The following is a 22,035-nucleotide window of genomic DNA, read 5'->3' on the forward strand; positions in this document are numbered from 1 at the left end:
GGCAGGAATAGTTCAGGACGATACTATCTATGTGCATCTAGCAAGGGTCACATGTGTCTCTCTGTTAATGATGTTTTGCAGCCTTTGCTTGTTACTTAGACCCACTGTTGAATTAGGGATCTCAAAATGGTGGCATTCAAATCCTAGCATTCCTTCCTTTATTAGCTGAATAAATGATGCTTCCTCTTACTGACTATTTGATTCCCTGAATCACACAGGAAAGGCAAAATAAACGCTTCGTTCTTTCCCTCTATTTACCAGTTTTCAAAATATTGAGTTGGTTTCCCAGCATCTTCCACTGGTCACTAGTAGATTTAAAATTATTCATTATCTGCTTAACCAATTGCAGTTTTTCTTATTGGAGATTAAATGATCCATTTGGGGGCTAATGTCTTGCCTTGTTCATTCTCTACCCTAGATCTGGAATTGAACTCTCCTCACAGGACTCCTCAGTGTTTCAGTGGGAAGTGACATTTTTTCACTGGCTGCAAGGGTGTTCGTTATTACTGGGTGGGTTACTGTTTCCAGGCCTTTTCAGGGAACAGATTCGGAAATACAGTTTTTTTCCCTTTTCTTCTTTTTTAAGAGTAAAATGTGTGATGGGCTTCTTGCTGATACTTCTAATTCAAATTTTTTTACATACACTTTATTTTAATCCTGTTTTTCTTTCATCTATATCTGTATCTTTTTCTCACGTCTCAAACCCCATTTTTAAATAACAACTTAAGTATTCATTTGCTTTAATCCCATAATACATATGTAAACAGCTCAGAATAACAGTACTCACACTGGTAAAAACGATATGATTATTGAAAACAGCTTACTGTTAAATATTGTTTTGGTCTGAGAATATGTCCCAGTAGAGCTGTACAGGCAAATTAATATGTTTTAAAGTTACTTGAAATGGTTCCTAGAGAGGAACCAACTTAATGCATAGCTAGATGCATTTGTTTCATTTTGCTTTAGAGTTTTTAAAGGATTGTTGTTCTTTAAACTTAATTTTGTTTTTATAATTATGTAAAATATTTACATGGCTCCAAAGTCAAACCTACAAACGAAGTATGTTCACAAGTCTTCCTTCTGTCCCTGTCCGCTTCCTCCTCCCTCACTGAAGGATAATCATTTTTGTTTTTAAGGTTGTGGTTTATCCTTATGTTTATATTAGTCTCTTATACATACAAAATTAAATTCTTATTTATGTTCCCCACACCCCCTGTTCCTAGATGATGGCAGCAGAATACACACACTTGTGCCACCTTCCTCTGATCTCTTAACAGTAGATCCTGGTGTTCCCTCCAGAGCAGTACATGGAACCCCTCCTCCTCTCCTTCTCCACGGAGCCCCACTGAGTGGCTGTAACACTTTCTTCTTCCAGTCCCTGATGATGGGTATTTGGGTCGCTTCCAGTAATTTGCTGTTACAAGTCATGCTGCAGTAAATAGCCCGTGCATAGAAGTTTTTATATTTTTGCCAATGTATCTTTGGGAGACATCCCTAGAAGGGGGATGGGATTACTTAGAGCACAAGTGCACGGGTAATTCTGAGACCTTTACAAACCTCCCTCCATAGAGATTGTACCATTTTGTGTTCATATTAGCAACACAGCCTTGCATGTTGCCACAGCCATGTATATCGTCACACTTGGAAGTTTATGTCAACCGGATAAATAGGAAATGGTACCTCAGTGTCATTAATTTACATTTCTCTTCTCAGCAAGGTAGACCATCTTTGCCTATGATTAAGAGCCATGTGCATTTCCTTTTCTGTAAACTATCTAATTGTATTTCTAGCTTACTTTTCTCTAGGGAGGTTGGTCCTTTCCCACAACGGTAATACCTTTTCATTATCTTAACAAACAACCATTGGACAGCTACTGCACCAGGTCTGTACCTGGGACTGCAGAAGCAGAATGCGGTACAGACGTTAAAGATCTTTTGACATGAATATTTACTGTTTTAATTTTATTCTAGTACACTCACAGTATGTTAAGCAGAACTAATTGTAGCATCCAATTAAATGTTATAAAAGTCAGTACTAAATAAGAGCATCCCTGTTCAGAGAAAGTGCTCGATACACATTTAGAGACATCAGAGATAACCGGTGACTGGCGCAGAGGTGGCAGACTGGTGGCCTGGGGTCCACATGGCCCACCGATGGTGTGTTTTGGCACACCATCGTCTTAAAAACTTGAATGACGAACATTTAAAACCGTGCACTTTCACATACTCATCAAGAATTTTGGACTTTGGAGGATGCAGAAACACTGGTTCTCATTCTGCGTGGCACCATTTCTGGGATGTGGCCGCGCTCTCCTTTTCACTCCTTAGGACCTAATACCTGCATGCCCAGTATGGGAGCCCCTGCCACATGTGGCTTTGATCGCTTGGCACGTGGCTAGTCCATATCGGAAAGTGGTTCTGTTGCATTTAATGTGGATGCTGGAATATTTAAAATGAAACATGTGGCTCTCGTTCTTTTTCTGTTGGACGGTGCCGCCTTATCCTCTGCCTGCTTAATTCACTTACGTTTTTTACCTGGGTTCTGTGGACACGGCAGCTTTGAAACTGCAGCTCTTAGTTTAAAATATTAAACGTGTCCACGTTCATCTTTTAAGACAATCAGAACATATGTGTCTTGCAGATGGCTGGCTTTTCATAGATTTCTGATGGTTCTGGTGGTACCTGCTTCCTCTTCCTCTGCCCCAGCAGAGTGAGGATGGGAAAGTGCTCCAGGTGTTTACATCTTGGTTGTGGGGCACTGATGGTAAATATTTTAAATTGATTTATTGTACTTATGTTCACTGAATTGAACTGTTCGTACCTAATGGATACTGGTGAGTCTGCTGTGACAGTTCATATCAAGACACAGAACAGCTCTGTTGATGTAGGAATATTTTTCTGTGAGTCCCCAAATGATGTAGATGATGTTGGATCTGCCGGCAGTTTCTGGGTGTGGGCCGGGATCGGGTCTCGTGAAGCCGAAGAATGGACACACGGACTAGGGAGAGGCAAGGAGTTGTACAGGAAGATAGTTTATTAGAGGCAGGAGAAGAGGTTGCAGCTCCCGAGCGGGAGGGCGTCCCGAATGGGGGTGCCCAGTGACTGAGGCAAAAGCTCTTACTTTTACACCTTCCCTTATCTGCTTGGGGAAGGGGGCTGGAACCTTCTAATGGAATTCATCCATCAGGTTTGTCCTGTTTGCCCATCCTGAAGGGATTAACGAAATAACCCATTCCTGTCTATCAGATCTGCTCCTTTGTCCGGCCAGAAGGGATTTGAGATTATTTATTAACCTCAAGGCGTATTCTCATGTCCCAGTCCTGGAGTGAAGGAGACATTTCAGGATCTGGAATTTCAGAATATGGCTGCTTTTTGTTTATTCCACCAGGGACCCGCCTGTCTACCTAGCAACATGCTAACTAACCTGTCTCACTGTCATCTCAGAAAGTTCCTTCCTGCCCCTCAGGCAGTGCTCTCCTCCTGAAGCCACCACTCACCCAATTTCTATCACCATCATTTAGTTCAACTCTTTTTAATGTTAGCTCCAATTCTAAGTCTGTTTTTGATGTTTACCATGACATATTGTTATTGACTCTCTTGAGAGGAAGGAACATTAATTTGATAGGATAGTTCATTTAATTTTTTAGCAAATACCCTCAGGTGAGATTTCATTATTTGCAGATGTCTCTTTGTAAACTTGTATTTGAAGTGTGTGTTTTTCTCGTCTTCATCAAGGTGCTATTATCTCCTGAGACATTTTTTTTCCTTTTATTCACACTGTCCTTTTCTGTTTCATTTTGTGGGTCTCGTTGGCCCTGCTTTACCTTTGACACTATTTGCTGCTCCTTAAGTAGAGATTAAGCTCCATTGTGAAATCTTCTGTGGCCAGAGGATCCTGAAATGTGCTGCAGGCCAGTTTCAGTGACTCATGGTTTTGCTGTTATTTCCCGGCTGCCTAAAGAAAGAGGCCTGTGAGCTACTGCACCTGTTCCCAGGGCCCGCCTGAGGCAGCTCTGCAGACACCATGATTGTGACTTCTTCTTCCCTGTTTTACAGGCCAAACTTCCCGATTTGCAACCCTTCCCTTCTCCAGATGGTGACACTGTGACCCAACATGAGGAGCTGGTCTGGATGCCTGGAGTCAATGATTGTGACCTCCTTATGTACTTGAGGGCAGCAAGGTAATAGGACTTCGCCCCAGCCTGCTTTCTGAATTAGGCCATCTCAATTGACGTGGAGGCAATACACCTTCTCCTTTCCCCTGAAATTTTATTCCTATTTGGGCGTTCTCTGACTTCAAGTTTTGTTGTTCACTGTATAATCAGAGCCCTGACCCTTCTTAACAGAGAAAAGAGTTGTAACATGGTAAAGTCACTTTTTCCTTCTTGAGGCTTGTCCCACATTAGCTCTTACAACTCACCAGGAGGAAAACGTTCTAAGCCATATGTGCAATTATCACCACTTCTCTGTACACTTGAGTAACTGGCTCATGCAGCCCATCTTCAGACCCCATCACAGGTTTCTCTACTTGATGGCTATTCATTGGTGCCAGGCCTAAATGTGGCATTTTTGTGGCTTACCTACATGAGGACTTGCTAGCCTGCAAATGCCTGAACTACAAAAGAGAAGTTGAAATCTGTCCCTGACACTCGTAGTGCAAGCAGGAGGCCTTCCTTTGTTTGGAGCGATTGCTTGGACTTGGGAGGCATCACAATGTGCAAAACTACACACTGAAACCAGGCCTGTGACTGACTGTTCGCTCTGGCTCTTCTGTGGTCAGCGGTGCCAAGCGTGCAGGCGTACGTACATGAGGCTGCCTGCGGGGCGTGAGTCACGACTAATACTGAGGCTTCCTTCCTGTTGGCTCCTTTTACCTTCATCCACCTAATGGTAGCTGATGTGTAGCATGAATGGGATTAAGTCCCAGGATTACATTTTGTTCCGTGGAGACTTTTCTTTCAAAAGATTGTAATCTAACCAATTGTGGGGAAGTAATTTTAGATTATTCATGCCCTCAAAACTAAAATCTGAGTACAAATAAAGAGTAGGAATAACACAAATGGACATGAGTAAAAGTAACTTCTCTCTTTCTGAGTGAGTGAAGGGTGACCTGTACAGAACTGTACATTTTTTTCTGTGTCAAACGAGCAGAAGCAGGACCGAGGACTCTGGCTTATTATGCATGTAGTAATGAAATTTGGTCTGGGCTGAAAATGTTCTCTGGAAATTGAGGGTTAAAGTTTCTGTACTGATGTTTTCCCTTCCTGTCTTCCAAGGAGTATGGCGGCGTTTGCAGGCATGTGTGATGGGGGCTCCACAGAGGATGGTTGTGTTGCGGCCTCTCGGGACGATACGACGCTCAATGCTCTGAACACAGTGAGTCTCTCGAAGTCACCCTGGGTGGGAAGAAAGTTCCTTGGCCCTGCGCTGACTGTAGGGGTGTATGAGGAGCCTCGGCTCTCAGGAGTGACCGCTGTGCTGTGGCGCTGGCATTGGATGAGGTGTGGGCGTGGCCATAGGACTCCCAAGACCTTGGGCCCGTGATGCAGCAGCACGTCCGGTTCATGTCCCGGCCTGCATCTGTCCTCCCGGATGGCGCTGAGCCTCAGCTGAGAGCCTAACGCTGGTGGTGAATCTTGACTGAGACCCCACAAGGGGAACAGTGTGCACAGGGGATTTAATGACTCCTCGCAACAACCAGCTGAGCTGGTTCCATTGTCATCCCCATTGTAGACACGAGGAAACAGCTTGGCGCGAGGAAGTCATGATCCAGGGTCAGGCCCTACGATCCGGATGCACAGGCCGAGCTGTGTTACCGTCAGCGACGCTGCCCCTCCCTGGGTCTGAGCCTTTAGCCACAGTACACGGAGGGACTAGGGAGGGAGCTAGGCTGCTTCGATCAAGTTTGTTTTCTATAGATTTGACTTTGGAACCATGTGAATATTTCATGTGATTATAAAGCAAAATTAACTTTTAAAAATAATCCCTAAAAAAGTCTAAAGTAAAAGGTGACAAGTGAGCCTAAGGGTCCTGAGTTGGTTGCATGATATCCCACCATGATGTCTCATCTGCTTCCGTCTCGTAACACACCCAGCAGCTCAGAACAACAGCTCACACCGCTGCGAACAGTGTGATTACCGAGACCCGTTTCCTTTTCTGGACACTCCTTTTTGACTTTCGAATATATCCTGTAGGGCTGGTTAGGAAACTTAATGTATTTTCAGGTTTCTTGACATAATTCTTCTCTATGTGGTTACTAATGTGAAATCATCAAAACTGAAGAAGTAATAATGCATTTTATGGATTTTTATATATTAATAAAAAGTCTAGATGGTCACGTATATATTTACATAGGCTATTGAGCATGAGGCTGAGCAACTCTTCTGATAATTAACTAAATGTAATTAAAGCACCCTTTTTGTTTTTCTTTTTCTTGAGAGGTCACTATAGTTGGAAAGGACTTACGAAGTCATCTGTTCCCATCTCTAAATAGATAATAATCCAAGGCTCAAAACGGCCAGATGACTTTTTGAGTCCTAATCCAAAAAGTTTGTAAGGGAGGGTAGAAAATAACCCAGATTCCCAATTTACGGATCTTTCTACTCTACAGCTTGCTTTTAAGGAAAGCTATAGATATCTGAATATGTGCTATATGATAGAGTTGATTTTTATTCCTGGTCTCACTGTGTTTCTCGGGTATTACATAACATTATAACAGTTTCTTGTATGTTGGAGATTGAATGATCTTGCTGAGGATATGCGTGTTCTAAATAACTGAATGATTTTTCACATTCTCATATATATTTGTTTACTTTCTCACCTATTTGATACTTAGGGGTTTTGTTTTTATAAGGAATAGTTATTCTGAACATATAATGATAGAGCCAGAAGGGCCATCATGATTATTTTACAAATAAGGAAACAGACTCAGAGATTGGTGCACTGCAGGCAGTAGCTATGGTAGATGTCGGTGTGAATGTATAAATTCAAAATACCCTAAAAAAAATCTATATTTTCAAAGTAACTCTTGGATGTAAGCTTGTTTTCTGTTGATTTTTGTATAAAAGCTTCATGAAAAAAAATTCTCCTTTCATGATGTGCTGATCTGTTGAATTCTGAATAATGAAGCTATTACCATGGTTAATTAAATGTCTGTTTTGGGCACTTCCCTGTATTTATCTGATTTCTTCGCTTTCTATTCCAAACCCTCTGAGGATTCTGGAGATGTACTTCAATCCAGAAATAATCTAGGCTCGCTTTGCCCCAGGCCCTTTGTAGCTACTTCCTTCTGAAGTTTTCCTAAGCATTGCCAGAGGGTTTGGGTTTTATGAGTTTTGATTTCTGAGAAGCTGCCCGCCCATCATTTGAAATTCTTGTCGCTGCAAGCCCAAGGTGATCCCGGGGCCGGCTTGTGCAATACGAGTGCATTCAGCCGCCAGAGGCCTGAGTCCTGTGCTCGGTTTGTGACGAATGGAAAAGTTTGGCGGCCACCTTCATTTTGGTACTTCATCCTTGTACTGGCTCGCAGAGAGTTGTAGTTGTAGGCACTTCCTTTAATGAAACGTGAAGTGAATGGAAAACTCTGGTGAGAAGTTAATGTTTATTTTGACCTCATTGGAGTAACAGAAGTTTTGAACTATGTTAAGTAATGAATTAAAAAGATAAGTACATTGTCATGTAAAAAGTATTTGTTTTCTTACAGTATAGCGTAGAGTCAAAACAAGGTTAGGCATTTATCAATTTAGAATAAACCTGTTTTTCATATTTCCCAATACAATATAGAAATTTAAAATAGATGAAATCTGCAGTACGGCCACATTAGAGTATATTTAACAATCAGCAGGAGTATTTAAATATAAGTGCATTTAAATAAATGCAGTAGTTCAATTTTTTTAAACTAATCACTAAATAGAAAATTTTTGAACTGTTGGTTCTTTATGAATTACTTATTTTGACTGCCAGTTTTTTCTTACAAATGAGATTTTTAGTGTGTAATTTTTAAAACAATTTATTGGGGTATACTTTATGTATAATAAACTGCTCTGACTTAAAGTATACCATTTGATGAGCTTTTTCGTATGTAATACACCAATGAAACTGTTAGTGATCAAGATACAAAACATTTCCAACACCCCCAAAAGTTGCCTCGTGCCCTTTTTATAAGCCTTTGCTCTTCCAATATCAGATAACTACTGTTTTCTCTCATTTTAGATTAGTTTGCATTTTCTAAAATAGCGTATGCATGAAATAATGTGGTATGTGATCTTTTAGGTCTGGCTTCTTTCAGCCTAATAATTTTGAGATTCATTCATGTTGTTGCAGTAGCAGTAGTTCATTTTTTTATTTGCTGAGTACTGTTCCTCTGGACAATATTTTATCCCTTCACAGTTGGGCTGTTTCCAAGCTTTGGGCCATTAGGAATGAAGGTGTTATGAACATTGTTAAACGAGTCTTTGTGTAGATTTATATTTTCGTTCCTCTTGAGTAAATACCTAGGAGTGAACTGGCAGGATTGTACATGTGCGGGTAGCTTCTTAAGAAACTGTCAAAGAGCTTTCCAAAGTGGCTGTCCCATTCCCATCAGTAAGTGTTAGGATTTCAGTTTTTTACCATCCTCAACTTGATGTTGTCAATTTTTTAAGTTTAGCTATTCTAATGGGTGTGTAGTGATATCTCATTGAGGCTTTTCATTGGAATTTCCTGACTAACTGGGATGTTGAGCATCTTTTCACGTCTTGTTGCCCATTTGTATATCTTCTTTTGTGAAGTATCTTTGTCCAATCAAATCTTTTGCTTAATTTTTAACATTGAGTTGTGTTTAGTATAATTTAGTTGTAAGAGTTCTTGCTATGTTGATAACAAATCCTTTGATATATGTATTGTGAATATTATTTCCCATACGATGACTTTTTTTTTGTAATGGTGTCTTTCAAAAAGCAAAATATTTAATTTTGCTAATAAAGTCCAATATATCACTTTCCTTTATGAAGGTATCTTTGATCACCTTATGATTGCCAAGATTATATCGGTACTTTCTTCTTGAAGTTTCAGTTCTTACATTTGCAAGAAATTAATTTAGAATTAATTTTGTATGTGATGCGAAGTAGCGGGTGGGTGAAAGTTCATCCGTTTCCACACAGATGCCAGTGGTTGGAGCATCATTTGTTGAAAACAGACCTTACTCATTGAATTGCCTTGACACCTTTGTTGGATGTCAGTTGCTTGTATATGTTTGGTCTTTTTCTGGATTCTGTTTTGTTTCACTGACCTAATACCTATCATTTTTTATCAGTACCTCAGTGTTTTGAATACTGCAGCTTTATAGGAATTCAGGTAATGTAAGTCCTCTTATTTTTGTCCTTGATTTTTAGATTGCTTTGGCTATTTTAGGTCATTTGCATTCCCATATAAATTTTAGAATCAGTTTGCCAGTTTCTAGTTTTAAAAAGGCTTGGTGGAATTTTGGGTGGAGTTGCACTGAATCTGTGGTTCAGTCTAGGAAGAACTGACATCCTAACAATATTGAATCTTTCCGTCCTTGAACATGATATACCTCTCCGTTTTTACAAAAGGTTTCTTTTTTTGTGTGTAATTTCTGTAGTTTTCAGGTCTTACACATATTTTGTTAAATGTATCCTAAGTAATTACTATTTGAAGATGCTACTGTTAATAGAATTGTATTTTTAAATTTTCCATTTCTAAGTGTTCATTGATAGAAATAGAAATACAATAGTTTTTATGTGTTGACCTTGTAGACTTTGGTCCTGCTAAATGCTAGTAGCTTTCTAGTTGGTTCCTTAGAATTTTCTGTGTACATAAGCATGTCATCTGCAAATAAAGACAGTTTTACCTCTTCCTTTCTGATTTGTGCATTTTCTTTCTTTTTTGTGCTTGATTGCACTCATTTGGGCCTGCAGCATGATACCGAATAGATGTGATGAGAGTGGACGGACGTTTTTGCCTCCTTTCTCGTCTTGGGGAAAGAACATTGTCATTCACTGTCAAGTACAATGGAGGGTGTTTTTTTGTGTGTGTTTTTTGACAATGTTCCCTTTTATAGCTACGTTTGTTGAGGTGTTTTTTTTTAATCACAAATGGGCATTGAAATTTGTCAGATGCTATTTTTTTCTTGTACTTCATTTTGTTAATATGATGAATTAACATTGATTCATTTCAAATGTTAAGCCAACTATGCATTCCTAGGATAAATCCTGCTTGGTTGTTGTGTACTATTGGATTCAATTTGCTAATGTTTTGTTAAAAACTTACATCTGTGTTCATGATGGATATTGAGCCATAAACCTCTTTCTTTGTGATATCTTTGGTTTTGATATCAGAGTAATAACTGACTTCAAAAAATTAGTTGGGAAATATTTCCTCCTACTCTCTTTAATGAAAGAGTTTGTAAAGGATTGCTATTTTTCTTTGTGAAATGCTTGGTAGAATTCACAGGGAAGCCATCTGGGACTACATTTTTTTTTTTTTTTTTTTATGGAAAGTTTAAAATTATAAATAGACATAGGCCTATTCAGATTTTATGTTTCTTCATGTATCAGTTTGGTAATCTGTTGATCTGTGTCTTTTAAGTGTTTTGTCCATTTCATGTAGGTTTTCAAATTTATTGGTAAAAATTTTAAATTAATTCCTATGTTATCTTTTTAATGTCTATAGGATCTATAATTTTGAACTTTCTTTCATTACTAATATTGCTAGTTTGTTTCCTCTAACCAGTCTAAATAGAGGTTTATCAACATTATTGGTTGTTTCAGATAGCTAGCGTTTGGTTTCGTTGATTTTCTTTTCTATTTCATTGATTTCCAATCTTATTTTATTATTTATTTTCTATTTATTTTGGGTGAATTTGATCTTTTTTTTCTCCTAGCTTCCTAAAGAGGGATCTCAGATAACTGATTTTATCACAGATTTTGATTTGTTCTTTCATTATTATCATTCTGTTCAAAATATTTAAAAACATTTTGTGTTTGATTTCTTCTTTTACCCATGGATTGTTTAGAAATAAATTGCTTAATTACCAGAGACTTGAGATACCCACCCCCAAACCCATTGCCCCATGTTAGTGATTTCTAATTAGTTCTTTTGTGGTCAGTGAGTACCCGGCAAGATTTCAGTCTTTTGAAATTTGTTGACACTTTTGTTTTTTGGCTCACGATTTATCTTGGTGAATGTTCCGTGTGCACTTGTAATGAATTTATATTCTGCAGTTATTAGGTATACTGTTCCATAACTGGCAGTTTTTTAAAAAATGGTTCATATTATTATTCAGATCTTCTGTGTCCTACTAATTCTTTTATCTACTTGTATCATCAGTTACCCAGAGTGATACATTCAAGCCTTCAACTGTGATTGTGAACTTGGTTATCTCTCCTTTTTGGTTCTGTTAGTTTTTGCTTTATATGTTTGAATGTTGTCTCATTAGGGGAATGAACATCTTTCTCCATGTATTGACTCTTTTACCTTTTTGGTAACTCTCTTTTATGTCCAGTAATACTCTCTATGTTGAACTTAATTTTGTCTGATATTAATACAACTCCTCTAGCTTTCTTATGCTTATTGTCTGAGTGGTGTATCTTCTTTCAGCTTCTTACTTGAAAGCTTGCTTTTTCTTGTTACTTACAATGCATTTCTTGCGTACTTTAGTTTTTTAATTGTTTCCTTTTTTATCCAGTCTGGCAAGCTCTACCTTTTGTTTGGAGTGTTTAGTCCATTTTAATTCAATGCAGATGATTATCAGGTTATATAAAACTTGAGCCACATGTGTACATTCTTAATAACAGAGCCCTCATTGGACAACACAGAAGTAGTTAATATATAAATATCTTGCTTTTTGGCCACGTGACTTACTAATTTTAGTCTAGTGGTAAACTTGTAGAATAGTGAGGTATACAGTTGTTCTATGTTTGCTCATTCATGTTAAAATGTGTGTTTATCTTTTTAGTTCTTAACATTAAAAAAAGAGTTTTATACTGATGTAGAGCAAAAAGATGGAATAAATGTGTTGGTCTCTCTTACTGAAAGAGGAGGGTGTTCTGAGTGACTGACAGTGGGCATACTCCTTAACGTGTGTCAGCAAAGATATGTTTTACTATATTTTACTATTTTAGATTGTGAACACCTATAAATGCAAAGTTGTTTTATTTGTAATTTTATGTTATGTTAACATTATGCTAAAATATGACTGAGCAGTGGTGCTCCCTCTAGAAGATCATAGATAGAAATGTTTCTGTGTGTAGTGTTCCATGTACGTGTCTTCGTTTTATTAGGTTCCTCTATGCACGTTTAGCTTACATACAGTTTGTAAACATAATGCTGTATAATAACAGATAAATGGCCTATATCATTCTGATGGGATTAATTCAGCCATCTTTAGGTGCTCACATTAATTTGGCCTTTTACAAAATAGACCTTTATATTTATTCTTAGAAACTGCAGCATAGCCCTGTAGTTTGAGGCTAAGGTTTTCTAGAAAATACCATACTGACTTATTTTTAATAAATTGATATTCATTCTTTGCTCTCAGATATCTTTCCCATTTCCTAATACAATTCAAATTACTTTGACTTTTCTTTCTTAGAAACTTATTTGCATTTTTATGTTTCTTTCTCTGTCTAATATGGAACATATGTATGCTCACTTATATATAAGTAAAATTTATAATCATGCAGCAAAGATTTCACCTCTGCCTGGACAGTTTTATTCCCTGAAATATGGATTGCTGTTAGACATTTGGATTAAGCTTTTTACATATTCAAGAGAGTATATATTTGGTTGCTTATTTATTTATGCATATCCACATCTCCTTCAACAAAGAATTCAACGCTTCCAATAGCTTACTAGTTAGTTTTTTATCTCTGATCTATAAATATCACTATTTGTTAACCATTGAATATTAATCATCTTTGTGTTCTGAGCCATAGCTCAATGCCTGGTATATGGTAAAGAGACACTAAATAATTGTTGCATGATTGAATGAAGGAATAAATCAAGCAAGTTCAAGTCACTTTGATCACCCAGAACTTGACGTTGTGAAGTTGCCGCAGCACAATATGCACAGAGGCCTACTTTAGGGATCATTTCCCGCCTTTCTCTCCTTTATTCTAATAAATTAAGTCTGTAGAATTTCTGTTGGAGATTTTCTGTTTGTTCATCGTAAATGGACTTCTTACTTTGCTAAAACATCTGGCCCTGGATTTGCTTTGCAATGTTAGGACTTGAATGAATGTCAGGTATTTCCGGGCCCCCATATCAGGCGGAGCCGGGAGGCCCTGTTATTACAGGGGCCTAAAGCCTGTGGCCTGGAGTCTTCTGACCTTCGCCATGCCACACCCTTTACTGACATTCTTTTTACTATTTGTCCATTCAGATTAGTCAGGAGTAAATGGTTGTAGGATGGTATAGGTTTTTTCTCTCAGGTTTTTGATTTGTTATTGAAAAGTAGTGGGGGAAGTCGATATGCTATATGATTTCTTTTTATGGAAATCCAATCAATTTCAGAAGAGTACCTTATATAACTCAATCTTGACAAACACCTTATTTTATTTCTGTTATAACTGGATATTGGAGACCGTGTAGCTGAGGTTTCCTGATATAGTCAAGACCTTTTCAACTGATTATCAGCATAATAATATATTAGGTCAGTGCAAAAGTAATCGTGGGTTTCACAATTATTTTTAAACTTTCAAACCGCGATTACTTTTGCACCAACGTAATATAAACTTGAGTTTTTATTTATTGTATTTTGACCATTCCGAAACATTTTGAACTTTTGTTTTGAAAACAGTTCATTTAGAAATTTACCAAGGTGGCTCCTTTGGGGCTGAGAACTTCATAAATTCACTTCTGTTCAAAAGATCCAGCCAACCACACTTTTAACACAAAATACATGATTTATTCTTTTAGTCGCATTTGGGTGAAGAGGACTTTTTAAACTTAAAGCTTAAATATTTCGTTCCTTTTTAGGTACTCTGTTGAACTTTATGCCCCACTCTGTTCTTTGTCCTCAACATGAGTTTCTTGGGGGCAGAGGCGAGATAAAGGCACAGATAGGAACAGCCTCTGGTCATGGCACCTTCTTGACTTCCTGCAGCGGCTTCATTTTTGAGCATTTCACAGAAACGCCTTTGCTCTAAATTCTTACTTATGCTCCCAATGCACCCGTCCACAGCTGTGGCCCCCACCACACTTTTCCATGGGCACCACTCTCAAGTTCCTTTAGCCATTTATTTTTTCTCCTTTTTATATACTAGCTTTATTGATATATAATTCACATACCATATATTTCACCCCTTTAAAGTATATAATTTAATGGCTTTCAGTATATTAACACATTTGTGCAGCCATCACCACAATCAATTTTACAACATTTTCATTACCCCAAAAAGAAGTCTGTACTCATTAGTCACTCCTCATTTCCCCCTCCCCCCACTGTAGGCAACCGCTATTTCATCTCTATGGATTTGCCTATTCTGAGAATTTCTATAAATGGAATTATACAGTATGTGGTTTTTTTGGTGACTGGCTTCTTTAACTGAGGGTAATGTTTTTGAGTTTCATCCGTGGTGTAGTATTAGCCATTTTTATGTATAACCATTTTATTTCTCCTCTGGTGAACTTTATGTGTTTCCAAATATAATACCTACACTTAAGTAACATTCCCCAGATCTGATCAGCATACGGTGGCAAGGAGTTATCCTCAGTTTCCCTAAAAGCTCGTCTTTTTAATGTAGTCTAAGCTTTTATTAATATGTGTATATCACATTCTTTTTTTCTTGTGTTTTGGTCTTGTTTTGTTTCATTTTTCTTTTTATATTTGCCTCTGCTAAGCCATTTCTCTCCCACCCTCAGCTTTTTGACTGAATTTTGACCCAGGCACAGGACCTTAAGTTGATCACTGTTATTTTCATTTTATTACGTGTTAACTATTGGTCAGCTGCCTGATGTCATTAACAACGTTAATAATAATAAAATTAAAGTTTATATGTTGATCTAGTGCTTATATGTTAGGCAAAGCTTATGTGCTTTTTATGAATGAATTCATATAATCCTCGTAACAATTTTATGAGGTAAGTAAGGTTATCACCTATAGATAATAAGCATACTTGTCATATATTTATGTACATAATAAATTAAACTTGAGCACAGGGCAGTCCTATAGTGACTATACTCCTTGGTATCTACTTGCTTGAAGATTGGGATGCATTTTGAATATTTCCAGTCTGTAGGCCATTGTTTTATTTTCCATATTTGTTGACATTCTTTTTAGGATTTTGACAGATTTCAGTCTCTGTGGCTTGAAAAAATTCTTTCAGTATTCCATCTACCACTGGTGGTTTATTTCTTCCCAATACTTTCAGGCAGCTTTCACTTGACTTTCTAGAATCACAGGTTCTTCCTCATAGGAATCTTCCTCAAAGGTTCCTGTTGTCCTCTTGTCTCTCCTGTACAGATTTTTAGTCCACTGTTTCCCCTTCCGTTTATTTTCTCCTGGTGAGATTATATGCTTTTTGGTCTGTTGTCCAGCATTTCTAGTATAGCTTGAATTTCCCTTTCATTTCTTGAATCTTCTGGTAGAGATCTCTCGTTTTTCCTTTTTTGTTGTTCTCGTCCATCTCCTTACAATGACTCTTGTAATAGTTCTGTTTATCTCTGTGTGATAAGTCATTGAAAAACTGCATTTGAGAATCTAGCCCTGCTTTTGTCCCCTTTCACTTTATTTAGCCTTTTGCCTGGCTATAAGAACTTTTGGTGTTTCTTCTCGACTTTTCTTTCCTTTTTACTTTCATTGAGTATAGGCAAGGTCAGTCATATTATATTGCTTGTTGATTTTCAACACCTGCTCTGTGAAGTCATCTTGGGTCTTCAAACAGCTAATGTCACCCCAGTCAGGGTTCATTGGCACTTCGTGTGTTTCTAGGATAGCATTTATGTTGTTATTGTATGTGTGCGTTTCCCTCTTCTCTGAGCTGCCAGTTCTCTCCTCCTGCCTACCCACCCTTGCCGCCGAGGGAAGAAAACACAGTGCGTGCTATGTCATTGCAGCTGGAGAAGAGCCTCAGCCGAAGCTGCTCCGGCCTGAGGCTCAGGCTTCTTCCTAGAACCTGGGCTGACGTTGGAGTCCTCGCTCCGCTCGCTTAGGGAGGTGGCCTTGAGCAAGATCCTGAACTTTTCCGTTTTGTTTCCTGATTTTCAGTACTCTTGCCACAAAAGGGCGGGGTGAGGAATGACTACATCACAAGGCCCGATACAGTTCCTAGCACATCCGATGCTCAACAACCTTTGGTACCCTCTCCTTTCTCCTTCGTCGCTCCAGGGGCCGGCATCATGCCTGAACACTAGTTGTTCAGATGTTGGTCCAGCAACTGCGATGTATTTCCTTCTGAACACTAACTGGATCTTTCCCTCAACCCCTACTCTCACCAGTCAAATTCCGTGTCTTTGCCATGATCTCTAAAATGTACTCCCATAAGAATATTTAGACAAATTTAGCCTCTCTAATGCTTTAAGAGCATTATTCGGGGTGGCAGTGTCCAAACACAAATAAACATTGTGCTCTTAGTTTTCATTCTAGTTTTTTAATGTGTATATGTCTCATATTTTGAGCTTGGTACTAGGTCATTGGTGATGGAGGTATGAATAAAAGTATATTGACATTTATGAATCATGCATTATGAGAAAAAAATTTTATTAAAGTTTTGTCTCAGATATATTTCAGCAAGATCTTTCTCAGCTTATGTTAATATTATTGTAATAGTTGAAATAATTAAAGCTATATGTTTATTACAAATAAGCAGTGTATTTTGCCGAACAAAAGACCTTGGAATCTAATGTGGTTCTTAATGGACTGCAATTATTTAATATTTCGTGTGAATGCAGTCTAACTCAGATAGGCTCTTTCTACAGGTATAATAATGGCTATAATTGTAAAAGGATGCTTCGGTGTAGTAGGAACTGCCAGACGCAATGCCATTTGATCTAAAAAGGTCACAGGAAAAGAGACATTTAAATTAAGTTATAAATTACAATTGAAGAACAATATTTTGATGTGTGAGACCAGAGATGTCAGAGCCGGGCGATGTAATTCATGGGTTCATTATGGAACAGAGGTTCCTGACAGCTGAGCCATGCCAAAAGGAAAATTTATCTGCAACATCACACAGACAGAAAATGGCAGCTAAGATGAGGAGGCAGAGTAGAAACTCGAAATCTTGTGGTAATACGCAGTTTATGCTAATAAGACTGCCCGAGATCCAGAGATGTTTAATGATTGCTGTAATATAATGAGGTGTTCGGACATGTGCACATTTTCAATCTTATTTAAATTAAGACCTCGTCCTTGATCTATAAAATAACACTCTTTACAACCAGGCATTAAGGTTGGTTCTCTCACCTCTTTGTCCAATATACAGATTTCCTGAAATTTCACAATTGTTTAGGTAGGAGAGTTAAAGCTTGAAACAAGATTTCCATCAGGGTAGCTTCGAGGAAGGATATAATTTAATGTTTATAGCAATCCATGAGAAGTTCAATCATGAGTTAATTAAACTGCAGGCAGTCATTAAGTATTATTTATTCTTTCGAGAAGCTTGCCAGTAAAGCACTTATATATATTAAATTATAGAAAGTAATAAGCAAGGATGATTTGTCAGGCAGAATGAGAGTAGCAGATTTAACTTGGGCAATTATGCAGAAATGTGTTTTTCTTCTTGTGGCGTGAGCCTTTCTTCCTGCTAATCACAGGGAGGTCAGAGGCTGTACCGAGCCAGCTGAGGATGATGAGCCTGCTGGCTGTGCTGAACCTCTGGCCACTGGAACAGTCTTCGGTAAGACCCATGGACTGAAAATACTGCTCCCCATGGCGGTACCGCCGTTTGACGTTTCAGAGTGTCTTGTCACACTGTGTGTCATTTAATGCTTCCCATTGTCCTTTGACGCCGCTGAGGGACGGTAGTGTTAGGCCCATTGCACAGATGAGAGCCTCAGCTCCGCTGGTTTGTGACAAAGCTGCGGCCAAGAGTCTGTCTCCTGCCTCAGATCCTTGCTGTGCTCACTAGGCTACAGAAGGCACTGGTTAGGGGACAGTTTAGGTAGGAGGGGCTGCTGAGCCCCTGGAGTCACTGGGAGCCTTTTATGCAGCTGGCTAAATGGGTCCAGTTACTGAGGGCAGTGTCTTGGGCTCTACGTGATTCAGTGTGGTGGTTGTGTTTATTACCATGGAACCAGCCCAGGAGTTTGTTACTCAGCTCCCAGGTCCACTCTGCTAGCTCACTCGTGGCCTCTTTGTGGGCACCTGGTACCGTACCTGGCAGAAGGAGGTGCTCAGTAACTCTTTGTTGGATCAACAGAAGGCAGAGAGAATACGGTGTGAGTGGCCTACCTCTGAGGCTGCAAGTCCCACTGGCTTTCCTGGCACCAGAAGGCGTGGCAGAGCAGGCTGGGTACCTCCCAGGGAAGAGTTCCTGTTAGCTCTTTCACAAGTAGCAAACCAACAGGGAGGAAGAAACACCACCTGCGGATTCTGTGGGGCAAGCTCAGGGGACCAGCTGACCAGCTGCTGGGAAACAGCCCAACAGGGATGTTCCATGACTTGAAAGGCTGGTAGTGGGTTGGTGAAGAATCTCCATTTTGTATCAAATCCCCAGATCTTGATCTGTGCTTTAGGGGAAATAGATTTTACCTGGGTAGAGGTGCAGCTTTGCAGTTCAGTAACGTGGGAGCGACAGGTTTACAAATCTGTGCTTCCCTGACTACTAGGTGAAACGCGCGTCCACCTCTGTGGTGATGTAGTTGAAAACTGGTCTCTGCTGAGTGACATCCTGCTTCAGTGGCCGTCGGGGTGATGGGGATGGTGTAAGAGCTAAGTGCTTCTCCCACCAGGAGCCTGCAAAGATTGGAAGCTGACTGTGTAAAGACGCTGTGTCTTGATCCCTGCTTTTTGCAATGATCTTTTCCCAGTGGCTCCAACGGTATACAGATCTCTCTACGCTACATTAAAATTGCATTTAAACCCAAACTTGACCAGCCTGGCTTGGCTGCAAAGTGGACAGATAGGTTTGCTTATCTTGGCTTTAATTGCGTTTCCAAGGCTGCAAAGAAAAGCTGTAAGGCATCTGATGGTTCGTCCCTCTACCGCATCTTCACTGCAATTTCTTTGAACCGTTTTGTCTAGGGAAATGGTAGAAAATCTTATCCATGTTAAAGGACCTTTAACCTTAGCAGTGTTGCGAAGCCTGAACTTCATTTCCTGACTATGTAGATGTATCTGTGTGACATGATCAGTTGTTTAACATTTGAAACCCACGTAATGTTTTTCACAAGATGAAATCTTTCTAATTCTTCAGAGCTAAATGCTATATTAGGAAGGATTGTTTTTAAATACAATTTCTAGAGATTTAAGATAGCCAGTATTTTGCTAAGTTAACCAACTCTAATTTACATGAGGAATACAGTTGAAATATCCAGTTTAGCTCTTCCTTAGACATTATTTTGACCCCAGTCTGAAGAGAGAAAATCTTTATAATCAGCTCGAAAACAAACTGCTTTCAAGAAGGGCTTACTTGCACGTGATACATCAGGCAAGGAAGGGAGAAACCCAACCTTTTAGGACTTTAGAGTCTGGATGTGACCTTTCGATAGGTGTGTCATACCAGACCAGTACTGTAAACTGCGTCTCACAGGTGCCACCATTCTCAGCCGTACATTTTCCATGTCCGTTATCTGCGTTATGCTCAGCTGGAGCTATACCTAGCACCTAGAATGGTATCTGGCGTAGGTTAGCACTCACTAAATATCTGGAAGGAATCAAGTATCCTGAACTCCAGTAATTTCTCCAGAGGGCTCAAAAGATAATCTTCATTTTTGTGAAGCTGTGTGGGCCATAACACTTTCAGTATGTTAAAAGTATATCTTTAATAAAATATGATTAAAGTATTTCTTTAAAGATGTATTTCTTTAAAGACTCTGACAAGCTTCCTGGAGTGTGGAAGGTGACTATTTATTTAGAAGGTTCCTTTTTAGAAGGTTCCTTTGGTTCCCTAGGAAGAGGGCATGCCAGAACAGCCCCTTGACCCAGCTTTTGTACTAGCCTGTATGAATGATTGATGACAGCACAATAATATCCTAACTTCATTTGCTCAATAAATCTTCCGTTACTGTTGTTAAATAATCCCACACCTTTTACTTTTCAAATGTGTCTTTGTGTAGGGGTGAGAGAGGTAGACACTTTAAGTATTTATTGAGTTTATATAATGGAAAGGTCAGGAATAGGAATATTTTAATGGGACAGGCAGGCAGTAGATCAAATGAAAGGGGGAGTCACCCTTTATTTAGAAACAGAGTAAAGGAAGGAAGCTCAGGTTACCCCATAAATTGCAAGAGCTTCATCCTAGACAAGTGTGATCTGAAATCAACTTTTGTAAAGGAAGCGTTAGTGCTGGGATTTGTTTAGGGGAAAATGCCTCTTTCTCTGTTAAGCACCTCATTAGAAATGTAGCTGAGGGGCATCATGCAAGCAGTAGTCAGCCTCTCTAATAAACCAAACAACCACAGCATCAAGTTCATCAAGGTACTCAGCACGTTTCTTCCAGCTCTCATTTAAAGCTCTCCTCGGTCCACCAAAAGGCAGGAATGTCGTAGGGATGAAAGAATGATGTGATTTAACTTAGATCGTTCATTCACGTTTGCAATGGGCTTCATGTTTTTATGAGTAAATTTCCTATCAGCCACATAAGATTTAAATTTTGTGTGTGTACTGCACCAGAGTTTTAATCAAATTTCATAAATTATTAACATAGGTAATTATGTGAAACATAAGTGGTTTTGTTTATAGTTTAACAATTTTTTTCTATGTCTGGAAAGGCTATCCTCTAAATCTAGAAAATTGATGAAAATTGAATAGACTGCTTCCTTTATTTTTTTCTCTTTCGTTTTAAAAATGAATAGCTAACACATTTAGCATACTAATGTGCCAGGTACAGTTCTAAGTAAATTACATGCATTTTCTAATGTTATCCTCACCATACCCCTAAGAACTAGGTGTTATTCTTATACTCATTTTTATTTTTCTGTGTCTTTTCCCACCATTTTTAAAAAATTTATTTATTTTCAGTGACAGTTGGCATTCAATATTATTTTCAGTCTTGACATGGCTTCTTCCTTATATCCTTGGTTACAGGACTTCTTTCCGCCAGGCTTCAGATAGTTGTCCAAGTTGATTGTTCTATAATTTAGTTGTAATTTTAATGTGGTCATGGGAGGAGACAAGCACAGCATTTACCTGCTCTGCCATCTTGACCAGAAAACCATTATATTCATTTTTAAGGATGACAAAATTGAGGCCCAAAGAGGATAAGTAACTTGCCAAGGTCACCACCTAGTAAGCACTAGAGCTAGAATTTGAATCCATAGTCTGATTCCTAGGTCCTTTGTTTTTAATCTCTCCTTGTTATTACCCCATATGCTATAATTACCTCTTGTAAAATGTTGTTAGCTTGCCATGAGCATTGTATTAAGAATTTATAACTTGATCAACTTGAATTAATTTCAGATTATCACTAAAATGTGTGCTTTTAAAAAAATTAAATAGGGATACAATTTTTCCTTTTATTCAGTTCCAATCCATGTTGTTAAGCTCTCATTATAGATCCTCGTTATATTATAGAATTTGGAAAATATCTTCTTGTTCCAGATATTAGGCAAAGTATGAAAATCTAACTTTATTTTTATCTTTTTATACTTCTGAAAGAAGGCTAGACTATGCAGTTTGCAAGCATTTGCAAATCATAGCACTTCAGTATTTAGTTTGTGTAGCATATTTATTTAGTATAGTATTTATAGTATAGTGTACTCTTTTATTTTTTAAGTAGTCCAATGCTAAATGTCATAAGTTAATATCTAGCATTCATATTATTATACCTACACCCCCACACGTAGTACCACCACCAAAGTGGGGTCCTACATTTGTGGTTGTAGGTGTTTTGTTTTGTTTTAAGGTGGTTGACTTATTACTATAGTTAACACACAG

At 38.6% G+C, this 22,035-nt stretch overlaps 1 protein-coding gene across 6 annotated transcripts in view; it reads left to right on the forward strand.

Moving 5' to 3' along the window:
- Positions 1-22,035, forward strand: part of RERE (arginine-glutamic acid dipeptide repeats) — a 389,301-nt gene that overhangs the window by 276,751 nt on the left and 90,515 nt on the right. For all 6 annotated transcript variants that reach the window (XM_019746719.2, XM_019746720.2, XM_074334103.1 and 3 more), the window contains 2 exons: positions 4,056-4,180; positions 5,276-5,375. In XM_019746719.2, the coding sequence (XP_019602278.2) occupies positions 4,056-4,180; positions 5,276-5,375 (225 nt within the window). The remainder of the gene's footprint in view (positions 1-4,055; positions 4,181-5,275; positions 5,376-22,035) is intronic.

Source organism: Rhinolophus sinicus, linkage group LG06 (assembly GCF_036562045.2).
Source record: "Rhinolophus sinicus isolate RSC01 linkage group LG06, ASM3656204v1, whole genome shotgun sequence".
Taxonomy (NCBI): Eukaryota; Metazoa; Chordata; class Mammalia; order Chiroptera; family Rhinolophidae; genus Rhinolophus; species Rhinolophus sinicus.